Source organism: Cucumis melo, chromosome 1 (assembly GCF_025177605.1).
Source record: "Cucumis melo cultivar AY chromosome 1, USDA_Cmelo_AY_1.0, whole genome shotgun sequence".
Taxonomy (NCBI): domain Eukaryota; kingdom Viridiplantae; phylum Streptophyta; class Magnoliopsida; order Cucurbitales; family Cucurbitaceae; genus Cucumis; species Cucumis melo.
The window spans coordinates 10,708,987-10,721,288 of NC_066857.1; the positions used below are offsets into that span (position 1 = coordinate 10,708,987).

General features: G+C 32.0%; 1 protein-coding gene across 1 annotated transcript; it reads left to right on the forward strand.

The window, feature by feature from the left end:
• The first annotated feature begins 6,418 nt into the window (after nt 1-6,418).
• Nucleotides 6,419-11,660, forward strand: LOC103501261 (26S rRNA (cytosine-C(5))-methyltransferase NOP2B-like). Its single transcript, XM_008464796.3, has 17 exons — nt 6,419-6,817; nt 6,911-7,083; nt 7,194-7,257; nt 7,349-7,482; nt 7,563-7,646; nt 7,730-7,804; nt 7,935-8,006; nt 8,089-8,162; nt 8,461-8,513; nt 9,242-9,351; nt 9,564-9,632; nt 9,724-9,798; nt 9,904-9,996; nt 10,080-10,159; nt 10,249-10,348; nt 10,986-11,245; nt 11,366-11,660. Exons 1-17 carry the CDS (start codon nt 6,556-6,558, stop codon nt 11,418-11,420), a joined length of 1,833 nt encoding a protein of 610 aa, XP_008463018.1. The 5' UTR covers nt 6,419-6,555; the 3' UTR covers nt 11,421-11,660.
• The last annotated feature ends 642 nt before the right edge of the window (nt 11,661-12,302 follow it).

Sequence of the window (12,302 nt, forward strand, 5' to 3'; positions counted from 1 at the left end):
AATTTACAACGTGAAAAAGGAAAAAAGATTATTAGGATCAGAAGCGATCATGGTAAGGAGTTTGAACATGAAGATCTAAATAACTTTTGTGAGTCGAAAGGAATACATCATGAATTTTTTGCTTCTATAACTCCTCAGCAAAATAAAGTAGTTGAAAGAAAAAATAGAACTCTACAAAAAATGGCTCGGGTCATGATACATGTCAAAGGTTTGCCTTTAAACTTTTGGACAGAAGCTGTTAACACAGCCTGTCACATTCATAATAGAGTTACGAGTCGATCTGGAACTACTGTCACTTTATATGAACTATGGAAGGGAAGAAAGCCTAATGTGAAGTATTTTCATGTCTTTGGAAGTATTTGTAATATTCTTGCTAACAAAGAATATCATCGAAAGTGGGATGTGAAATCAGAACAAGGAATCTTTATTGGATATTCTCAGAATAGTCGAGCTTACAGAGTATTTAATAATAGATCTAAAACAGTTATGGAAATAATCAATGTTGTGGTAAATGATCTTGAACCTACTGCCAAACGAACTATTGATGAGGATCATGAAGCACCAAATGTACCTGTCGTTTCTTCTACTATTCCTACTAAAGCACCTAAAGTTGATATTCAGGCAGATAGTGCTGATAGAAACTCAAAATCATCATCTAAGGATGTTACAGCTAATGACACTGAACTTATTCCATCAATATATGTAAGAAAGAATCATCCATCAAGCTCAATAATTGGTAATCCTTCAGCTGGAATTACCACTAGAAAGAAGGAGAAAGTAGATTATTAAAAAATGATCGTTGATTTATGTTGTACGTCTGCCATTGAACCATCGACTGTTGATGTCGCTCTTAAGGATGAATATTGGATAAATGTAATGCAAGAAGAACTACTTCAATTTAAGCGTAATAACGTATGGACATTAGTTCCTAAACCTGAAGGAGCTAATATAATAGGTACAAAATGGATTTTAAAAAATAAGACTGATAAAGTTGGGTATGTAACAAGAAATAAAGCTCGATTGGTAGCTCAGAGTTATGCTTAGGTCGAGGGAGTTGACTTTGATGGAACATTTACACCAGTTGCCAGACTTGAAGCTATTCACTTGTTGCTCGGAATATCGTGTATCCGCATATTTAAATTATATCAAATAGATGTCACGAGTGCCTTGAATGGTTATTTGAACGAAGAAGTCTATTTGCACAACCTGAAGAATTTATTGATTCTGCATTTCCTCAACATGTGTATAAGCTTAATAAAGCTTTATATGGGCTTAAGCAAGCTCCTAGAGCCTGGTACGAACGATTGACAATTTATTTGAGTTGTAAAGGATATTTTAGAGGTGGGACTGACAAGACATTATTTATTCATATAACGAATGATAATTTAATTGTAGCACAAATTTATGTCGCTATTATTATATTTGGGGATTTTCCTCGAGATCTTGTTAATAACTTTATTGATATCATAAAATCAGAATTTGAGATAAGTATGGTGGGAGAATTATCTTGTTTTCTAGGCCTACAAATGAAACAGAGAAGTGAAAGTATATTCTTATCTCAAGAAAAGTATGCCAACAATATAGTTAAAAAATTCGGGTTAGAGCAGTCTAGACATAAAAGGATTTCAGCTGCGACACATGTTAAAATTACCAAAGATACTAATGGTACAATAGTATATCAAAAGCTTAACAGACGAAGCATGATCGAAAGTCTATTATATTTAACTGCCAGTCGACTTGATATTGCTTATGCTGTTGGGATATGTGCTCATTTTCAGTCTGATCCTCGTACTTCACATTTAGAAGCCTTTTATAGAAAATAGTAAAGCGCTGCAACTCTTGACATTTGTTGTCAATGCACAGCATGCCGCAGTGACTCAACACACACACGTTCCTCAAACACCAAAACACCACGACATTTGGCTACCATTCTCCAAAGATGTGCTCTTACGAATTTGCATAGGGCAATGTGCCATTACGCCTCTTCTCTACACTCGATTTAGCACTGGGAAAAGTGCCATACACTTTATTATACACACATTTACTCCTATGGGTATTTTGGTCATTTTCTCAACTTGATGTAATACTACCTTAAATTGGCTCGATTTAGAATTGTTTAACCTTAAACACTTTATTATACCTCTTAAGTACCAAATATCTACAAAATAAACAATTAGCACATCAAACTTGGAAAAGATCGTTAACTAAGAAGAAGATAGTAATACATTCCAAGTGTTATCAGTCAAGGTTGAGGTTGCAAAATTACTGTTTGGGGATCGAGTCCTCGAAGGTAAGAATTTCCCGTCTTTTATTCTTTTAAAATTTATTATTATTTATTTTAAATCAATTAAATTTTTATATTTATATTGAAAGGTAAACATTTTATACGACAAATTAGTATTAATGTTGCTTTATTTATTAAAGTAAATAAAAATTAAAAATATTCTAGTGTTAATTAAAGGGGTCTTTTAAAAAAATATAACAAAACGGCAAAATATTTACACTGTATAAAACAATTTCGAAAACGAAAAAAGTCCATAGGCCCACAATGAAAATACAAAAAATGTCCCATGAACCACGTTGTCAACAACGCGTGTAATATACTTGGTACACGATCGTTTAGATTTGATTGTTTAGATTTGGCTATTATTTAATATACAATCGTTTAGATTTGATTGTTTAGATTTTGATAGTCAAATATAAACGATTTATTTGTTCAATCTATTGTTTAATTTGGTTAACGATCGTTTAGATTTGGGTACACGATCATTTAGATTTGATTAGCCAAATTTAAACGATATTTTTTGAAAGTTTGGTACACGATTGTTTAGATTTGGCTAAACAATTTTTTTCAAGATTTTTTTATACAAGATCGTTTATTTTTTCAATATTCTTTGATACACGATCGTTTAGATTTGACTAAATGATTTTTTTTAATTCTTTTAGTACACGATCGTTTAGATTTGTCTAGACGATCGTGTATGAAGAAAAATAAACGATCGCTATTTTTTGTACACGATCGTCCCAAATCTAAACGACATTTTTTCAAGTCTACATGATCTTGAACAACCAAATAAAAGTTTGAAAAAAAAATAGATCTTTTATATTTGATACACAATTTTGAACTAAATAACAGTTTGGAAAAAAAGAGAAAAAGAATAAAGACGATGGAAAGGAAAAAAAATTCACATACGAAGAGGAGAAGAAAGACAGAGAAGAAAGAAAGGGAAAAACAAAACTGGAATATTTAAATAATGGCTAAATTCATGTGCTTTGTTACACTGGCAATAAATATTTTACCGGTTTGTCATATTTATGAAAATTTTTCTTAATTAAATTATGAAATAAAATTGAAAAATTAGTATAAAGTCACTATTCAATATAAAGGGTCACTTCATCTCTAGCATAAAAAATTAACTAAATTAGGCCTATGTCACTTTAATTTTTAAAATGCAAAAAAGACATGTTCGATTATCCTATACCAAAATCGCCAATGGGCTTGAACTAAAAAGTTGAAAATATGCCTCATTTTTTAAAACAATTTGATTGTTATCTGATTGTCATCTAATTCCCTTCGCATCTTTTTTTTTTTTAAATTTCAATTAGCCTTGTAAGATATTCATTTGATTACCTTTTTGACTGTCATTTGATTGTGTTATATTGTTTTATTATTAATTTCAGTTAACCTTATGAGATAGCCATTTGATTATCTTTTTATTGCCATCTAATTACCTATTTAGTTAGCATTTTGAGATAGTCATGTGATTACCTTCTGATTGTCATTTGATTACTTTCTTCTTGTCATATTAATTTTTTTATATTGCTTGATTGTCATCTGATTAGTTTATATTGTTTAGCATGTCTAATTGTTATTTGCTATCTTATTGTTATCTGATTCCACTTATTGCTATGTGATTGTTATCTAATTGTTGTTTAATTAAGATTTTATGTTGATTGTTATTTGATATTATTATTCACATTGCAATGTAAGTATGACAATTTAGTGATATATGAAAGATAAGTACATCATATCATTGAAGCCATGACAAAATCAACATTAAAACTGAGACAAAATCAATATAACAAAACATATTTAAATTCCAATAATCTCAAAACAATCAAATGGATAATAAAGATAACAATTAGATGGTGATCAAATAGCGATCATGAACTAATTAAGATACGATACTCAATCTCCAACTAAAATATGAACTAAGAAAAATCAAACAATCTTCTAGCATCCTTAGCCTTTCTATTATGAACATATGCTAACAATAACTCATTACACAAAATTTCATTCTTAACCAACATTTGATCAAATATTTTTCTAGCCTTCTCCACAAATCCATTACGAGCAAACTCAGATAACATAACATTCCAAGAAACAAAGTCCTTCTTAGACATCTGATTAAACAATTCCTCAACAAAATAAAAACGAACACGCACGAATATATTGCTAATATTGTCTAACAATTTCACTACTTATCAAAAAGAAGATCATAAGATTTTATTGTATATAAGTGTAACATCCAAAATTTCAGTAATTTTTAAATCAATTACCTCAAATTAACGAGTTTTAAATTTCCTTTTAATTGAGTGGGTGGGAGGGAGGGGATTTATATTAAAGGGTAATATGGAAAGACAAAAATAATGAAAATGAAAGTTTGTTTTTTTTTTTTTCTATTTTTGCAAAAATGTTAAAAACCCAATCTATGTTTTTTATTTCCTTAATAAGTTTTGCCATCTATTATAATTTTTCCAATATAAATATAAATATACATAAATACTAAATATATATTGTCTCCCTTTTGACTCCATCTTTTGATTCTCCCGATTCGGGCAGATCTTGCGGGTATCCAACCCTACTAAGACTTCTCAACTCTTCATCTCCTAGAAGTTGGAGATTAAATCCCACTCAGCAATTGCTATATTAAAAAATATTGTAAGATGAGAGTCAAACTATTTAACCTTTAAAAGATAATTGGTGTTATATTCAAGAATTAAAATATCCGTCTACATGGTGATATATTTGTAAATCAAAGAGTTTAAATTGATATTAAAAATTAATTGATATTTTCGATATCTTCTCTATATGTTTCTAAAATACAATAAAATATCATTCATTAAATCCAATATAAATCGAAACACAAATAAATAATATCCAAAATTTAGTTGGAAGAAAAATCAACATAATAATTAATCTAAATAAATATTTTCATTTAATAATTTGTTTACTTACAGAAATATCAATGTCTAACAATATCGATCATTCTTAAAAAAAGATGTTTATAGTTTATCGATATATTCGTAAGATTGAAATCATCAGATCAAAATTAAAAAGATTGTTTTCAAGTCTAGCAAAATGAACCTAGTGATCAATCATGATAGACACATATAGACTTTCAATGCTTATCAATGATAGGGGATGATAGCCTATTATCACCTGTCATTAATAAACATCAAACAATGATACTTTGCTAGGATTGTAAATATTTTCAATAATTTTATTATATAAATTTTTATAAATATAATAGAATACCAAAATATTTATGGTCCAATAACAAAATAAAAAAGGCCATGAAGCGGACCAATTTTTTAAAAATATCTTTCTTCTTCTCTTCTTCTACAATTTTTCTTTTCCTTTTCATCTTCTTTCTTCTTCTACAATTTTTCTTTTATATTTTTTGAAATCATGCTCTTTGTTTTCAATTCATCGTAAATTTTGTATTATTTTTTCTAAAGTGTTACTTGGTTCATGATCGTGTAACAAATATGAAAGATCTTGGTGCACGATCTTGAATAAAAATTGTCGGGATATTGGTACATGATTGTGTAGCCAAATCTTAACTAAATCTAAACGATATTAGTAGAAGATCGTGGACCAAATATAAAAGATTTTTATTTGGTATGCGAAAAAAAAATTGTTGAGATGTATACGATCATTTAGATTTGGGTACATAGTCGTGTACCAAATCTAAAAGATATTTGTACAATATTGTTGTACCAAATATAAAAATGATATTATAAAAATATAAAAATCTTGGTACACCATCTTAAACTAAGATCGTTCAGATTTGGTACACGATCACCACTAATTAATTGCATGTTGATGGAAGCATTTTTTATATTTTTTTCTGTGGACTAGTGAATTTGTTTTCGTTTTCAAAACTGTTGTAAATATTTTTGTCAAATATTTAATTTTTGATCATTTTTCTAAAATAATTATCCGTATCAAAATTAATATTTTAATCATGGGTTATATCCGGTGAGGTAGGTTGGGAATTGCGTTCCGTATCAACCATTGGTTGGTTTTGAAAGCTTTTGGCCGGGTCGATTCGAGTCGGTCTGTCAAAACTTGAAAAGACCGGACCGGTTTAACACTTGTGTAATCAAATTTTCCCTTTGCCAAAACCCTAAACCCCATTTGTCGACGATTCTTGTCGATGTCTTCCTTATTATATCTTTCTGTTTCCCGAATTGGTCGCTACTTCTTCACTTTGTAGTTCCAAGTTTCGGTGACGGGTTCCATCCAGCAAAGAAATTCTGCATCTTCCAATGGCTGCCACCAAGTTTAACAAGAAGAAGAGTGTGAAACGGGACGACCCTCCATCGAAAAGGAAGAAGAAGGACGAGCTTTTCACTCCTAAGCGTTCTAAGGAGGAAGAGGATGATTCTGACCTTTCTGATGCTCTGGATGAGGAAGAAGTAGATAATGGACTGATTGATAGTGATGAAGAAGGATCTGGGTCTGGTTCTGAAGATTCTTCGGATGGTGATGACCCTTTGGCTCATGATTTTCTCCAAGGAAGTGACGAAGGTCATTATCTTTTCCTTTTTCTTTTTCTCATAATGATTTGTCTTCTCCTGTTACCTTGTTCTGTGGGGTTTATCGAAAATTTTCGTTTTCTAGATGAAGAGAATGATTCAGGCTCGGTTTCAAGTTCTGATTCTGATGAAACTGACATCGAAGACAAGTCGAGAATCATCGATGAGAAAAGGGCGAGGGAAGAAAAGGATGCCGCTGATGAAATGCAGCTCAATATTAAAGATGAGTCCGATGAGTTCAGATTACCGACCAAGGAGGTTGCATTCATATGCAGTTTCGCCGTGTTTAGTTTGTGTGATTTTGATGTGATTGGTTTATGGTATTTTATTTTCTTACAGATGTCTTCGTGATTACTATGTTTTATTAGGAACTTGAAGAAGAGTCACTTAGACCTCCTGACCTTTCAAATTTACAAAGGCGGATAAGAGAGAGTATGCATCTTCATTTGTTCTCTGCAATTTATTATTTCCATAGTTTCTTCTGTACTAATGTCATCCCATGTCTGCTGGAATGCAATTTTAGTTGTTCGAGTTCTTTCAAATTTCAAGGCTTTGAGGCAAGAGGGGGCAACCCGCAAGGACTATGTTGAACAACTTAAGAAAGATATTGGCTCATACTATGGGTATAATGAGTTTCTTATTGGGGTGCTGGTTGAGGTAACCACTCGTTGATAATTATTTTCCTATTGTGTTAGTGTTGGGAGTAAAAGTTAATGATCAACATGCTTTGTATTCAGATGTTTCCAGTAGTTGAGCTAATGGAACTTATTGAAGCTTTTGAAAAGCCTAGACCAATATGTTTGCGGACTAACACTTTAAAGGTAGTTTCCATACAGTTGGCCCTGTTTGTGATATGAGATTTCTGATATTTGTATCTTATTGAAATACTTCACTTTGCTAATAGACAAGAAGGCGAGATTTGGCTGATGTTCTGATTAACAGAGGTGTGAACTTAGATCCTTTGAGCAAGTGGTCAAAGGTAAGGTGCCTAGTTTCTGATAAGTTATCCTCCATTCTTGCTTCTTTCTTTTCTTTCTTCTCTCTCTGTTTTTTTATTTTTATATTTTTAAAAAATAAGTAAGTAATTAGCTTTCCTATGCTTATTGCAGGTTGGACTTGTTGTATATGATTCCCAAGTTCCAATTGGAGCGACTCCTGAATATATGGCTGGTTTTTACATGGTAAATTTTGTTATAATTCTATTATCTTTATGTATGCTTCTTAGTACTTTAAGTAGTAAATAGATATGTTTTATCTTTACAGCTACAAGGTGCAAGCTCCTTTCTGCCTGTGATGGCCCTTGCTCCTCAAGAAAAAGAACGAATTGTTGACATGGCGTAAGTGAATAACATTGCTTCTCAGTTATACTTTATTGTTACTTTTTATACTGATGAAAAGGATGCCATATCCAGCAAAGTTGGCTTATTTGAACTTTATTCTCTATATCCCATTTATGGCCATCAACTCTAACCTTTGTACTCTTTGGTGAGAAATGACTTGGCTGTTTGATTCCAAAATTTAGCAACTTGAAATCCATTCTATGTTACAGTAGTATAGTCACTATCAATGTAGTTGGATATTTGGCACACTATTGTATCAAATATCTTCTCTTATAATAGTTTGAAACTATTGCAGGGCAGCACCTGGTGGTAAAACTACTTACATAGCGGCACTCATGAAAAATAGTGGTATGTGCATCCCAATTAAGATATGTTGATGTCCGTGTACATAGTCTAGTTTGCTGAAGTAATCTGTTGACCATGACCTCCAATGTATTCTTATAGAGTAAATATAAATGTATTATTCTTATGGGTAATAAGAACTGGTTGGTTAAGGGTTTGAGGTGTGGATGGGTATAATTTTTGCTTTTCTGTGGTAAATTTTGTCTAGACCCGAATAATTTGTTTGATAACAATTATATTAAATGCCAACTGGATCAAACCGAATGAGGGTTACAAACCAGTTTGGATAGCACTGGTTGGTTCAAATCCATTCAATTCAGTTATTGTTTTAAAATTGCTATGAAAATGGATTCATGCAAGCTCAAGTTTTATGGGGGCACTTGTAAATGAGGGTATGACCTTTCCTTTAGCAGGGTTTCCTTTGAAGGCTTTTCAGTTCAAGCTGTTACATATAAAAAATGTTTGAGAGTAGGGAATGTAGTTGGAAAGTAGTTTTATCTAGATTGATAAATGTAAAATTCCGTTGACAATTTTTATCTTTTGAGAAATGTCCAGTTGTTCACTACAGTTGTGCACTATATATTCTCCAAGATATACCATTCTGATCTTTTAGCATGTCATAGCCTTCACTGTTGCACCTATAGTTGATTCTCTGTTTCTTCTATTTGTGAATTTTGACGTAAAATTTTGACTGTTCTGATTCTATTTGTTCATCAACTGTTTGACTATCTTAGGGATAATATTTGCAAATGAAATTAAAGCACAAAGATTGAAGTCACTTACTGCAAATTTACATCGGATGGGAGTGACAAATACTGTTGTATGCAATTATGATGGGAAAGAGGTCTGGTTATCATTATTCTCCCCACCACCTATTTTCCAATTTATACTAATACATGTCTTTCACAATGTCAAATATAGTGGGCTTAGTCTGAGTATACAATTTTTTCATATAATTTTTTTGGGAGAAATTAGCTGCTGCATATTTGTGTCTGAGAATATAAGCAATTTTTTTTTTTTTTTTTTTTTTTTCCCTTTTTGTTTGTTCTCATTCAGCTCCCAAAAGTATTGGGCATGAATACAGCTGATAGAGTTCTATTAGATGCCCCTTGCAGTGGATCTGGAGTAAGTAACGCGTGCCAATATATTGGGCTCTTTATTTTTGTCTCGTCCATTATTGTTTTGTAAACTAAATCTTTTTTTTTCCCCGTGTTAGGTTGTATCCAAGGATGAATCTGTTAAAACCTCAAAAAGCTTAGAGGAAATCCAGAAGTGCGCTGAGTTGCAGAAGGTGTATATTATGTATTTTTGGGGACCCAACAAATGTTCCTTTAATTACTTTTTTGGTTCCATTGGACAAAAGGAGAGTTTCCAATAAATCTTATTGTGTTCACAGCAACTTATACTCGCTGCAATTGACATGGTTGATTCAAATTCAAAATCTGGGGGATATGTTGTTTACTCCACATGCTCCATAATGGTTGATGAGGTTTGTATTACTATCAATGCCTTTTGTTATTTTTTTCTAGGCGGAATACTGCCAAGTACTAATCGCACATTTGCATGGTGCAGAATGAAGCAATTGTTGACTATGCACTTAGAAAGAGGGACGTGAAGCTTGTGCCATGTGGCCTTGATTTTGGACGTCCTGGGTACCCCAAAATACTTTTTTCTAGGCTTACAAAGAAGTCACTCCTATTTTTGTTCATACCCTCATTTAACAAATCTACTTTTCTTTTAGGTTTATCCGGTTCAGGGAAAAACGTTTCCACCCATCTTTAGAAAAGACAAGACGTTTCTACCCTCATGTACACAACATGGATGGTTTTTTTGTTGCAAAGGTAGATTTCATACATACTCAAATTAGTAAATCTAGTATACACCTTGGATCCATACATACTCAAATTTCGTCAAGGATTGATGTACGTCGAGATCCTCTTCCCTAAACTTAGACATGCTCAACACATTACCGTGCGTGAGGTTCTGAGTGTTTGTTTTTATTTTATTATTATTTTGGTTAAGTTGGAGATATTCAGGTCAGAGAAGCATAAGTAAACAAAAATGAGTAAAATTAATTGGATGAAAACAAAAAACAATAGAGAACTGACATGAGGAACAATTTTAAGTTGCATGTTTTTTTCTTGGATTGTTATCTAGGAGTTCAACCTAAGTTACAAAGGGACTGTTCAAGAAACATATGAAAGTGAACAAAAGTTGTGACCATCAAGATCCTATATTTGTAAAACTATATTATTTTCATTTAGTTTATGTTTTCATTTTTGTTTTTGCTTTTTGCTTTTTTTGTGTTTTTCGAACCAACGATGGCCATCATGATTTTTGCTGCATGGAGGTTGGCATTCATTCTATTGTTTTATCTTTCAACTTGGAATTGATATTCTATTATAGCTTGTAACATAAAGAACCTTTTGATTTGAATGTAATATAACTCTGGATTAATTAGTTTCCACTGTTATACAGTTGAAAAAAATGAGCAACAAGATTCCATCTGCAAAATCTTCAGAATCATTGGACGAGGTTGTGGAAGAAGATAATGACACAAAGAAAGGTGGAAATGAGAAGAACGACGGTGAATGTCTTCACCCGCAATTAAATGACGGTGAAAAGGGGAAGAAGGGTTCACAAAATCACGCGGTTGGCAATGGCAAAGAATCCAAGCCCTCCGTGGAGCGGAGGCAGAAGAGAAAATTTCCTTCAAGAGAGGAAATTTCAAGAGCTAGGTGAGCAACTGGCTGATCTTTCCCATCATTTGCGTAGCCTCGAGAGTTCGTTGTTTTAGCAATATCCATATGGTTGTATTCTCTGAAAGATTTTGACGGTTCATTTCAAACTCTCTGCAGGGAGGAAAAACGACAAGCTTTGAGGGTAAAGAAACATGGGAGCAAGAAAGGGTAAAACCCAAAATCTAATCACTTGAGGTATCTTAAGGATGGACTAGTCGATATAGGAGGTATATTTCTGTTAGAGTAAAATCTAATGATGTTTATTGAGCACCTGAAAGCCTTGCTCAAGTGTGGAAAGAAAATACAGTTCTTGTATGAAATGTCCAATTTTGTTAGCTAAAGATTCATGTAGGAGGATCTGATCACACATTTGCTTAATTTATATTTTTATGATGAATTGTTTTTTACGACCTATGAATTTGGTACCGTGGTGGTTCCCTCAGAAAATTAGTAATAGAGCGTTACTTTATGTAATTTTTTTTTATCGATGAATTAAATTTATTTTAGTCCAATTTTAATTTGATTTTTAATAATTGAATTGAAGATGCACAGCTCTAATTATAGGATGATGGCCTCAAAATTTAATTAGGCAATCACTAGAAGCAGAGTAAAAGTAATGTGATCCGAAGTTTGACAGATTTTAATTTTTTTACCAATACAATTAATGTTGAATCAATTTTCAACATAAGCTTGCAATTACGTAATTGAACTTTAAATGTAAATTTTTTCTCTCGTTTTTGCTGAATCGACCACAAAATTTACACAAAAGTAACCATTTAATCATACCAAAAAAAAAAAAAAAAAAAAAATCAAGTATTCCACTGTCACTAATCAATTCATGAAATCATGGTTAAGAGTAGTATAAATATATATTATTTCATGGTGTGAATATTCATATTTATGTTACATAGATTGCATGTTAGATGTCCATTATAGGATTAGGTGTCTAAGTTATGAGAGTTGTAAAATCAAGAAAAAATTGCGTAAACCACCCTTGAGCTATGATATGTTTTTATACTTTGTTAATCAAACCTTCTACAAATTCCAATTCAAG

Coding starts and splice junctions, on each gene's coding strand:
- LOC103501261 (XM_008464796.3), top strand. CDS start 6,556: ATGGCTGCCACCAAGTTTAACAAGAAGAAGAGTGTGAAACGGGACGAC. Junction 6,818..6,910: donor TCTCCAAGGAAGTGACGAAG/GTCATTATCTTT, acceptor TTCGTTTTCTAG/ATGAAGAGAATGATTCAGGC. Junction 8,514..9,241: donor GGCACTCATGAAAAATAGTG/GTATGTGCATCC, acceptor TGACTATCTTAG/GGATAATATTTGCAAATGAA.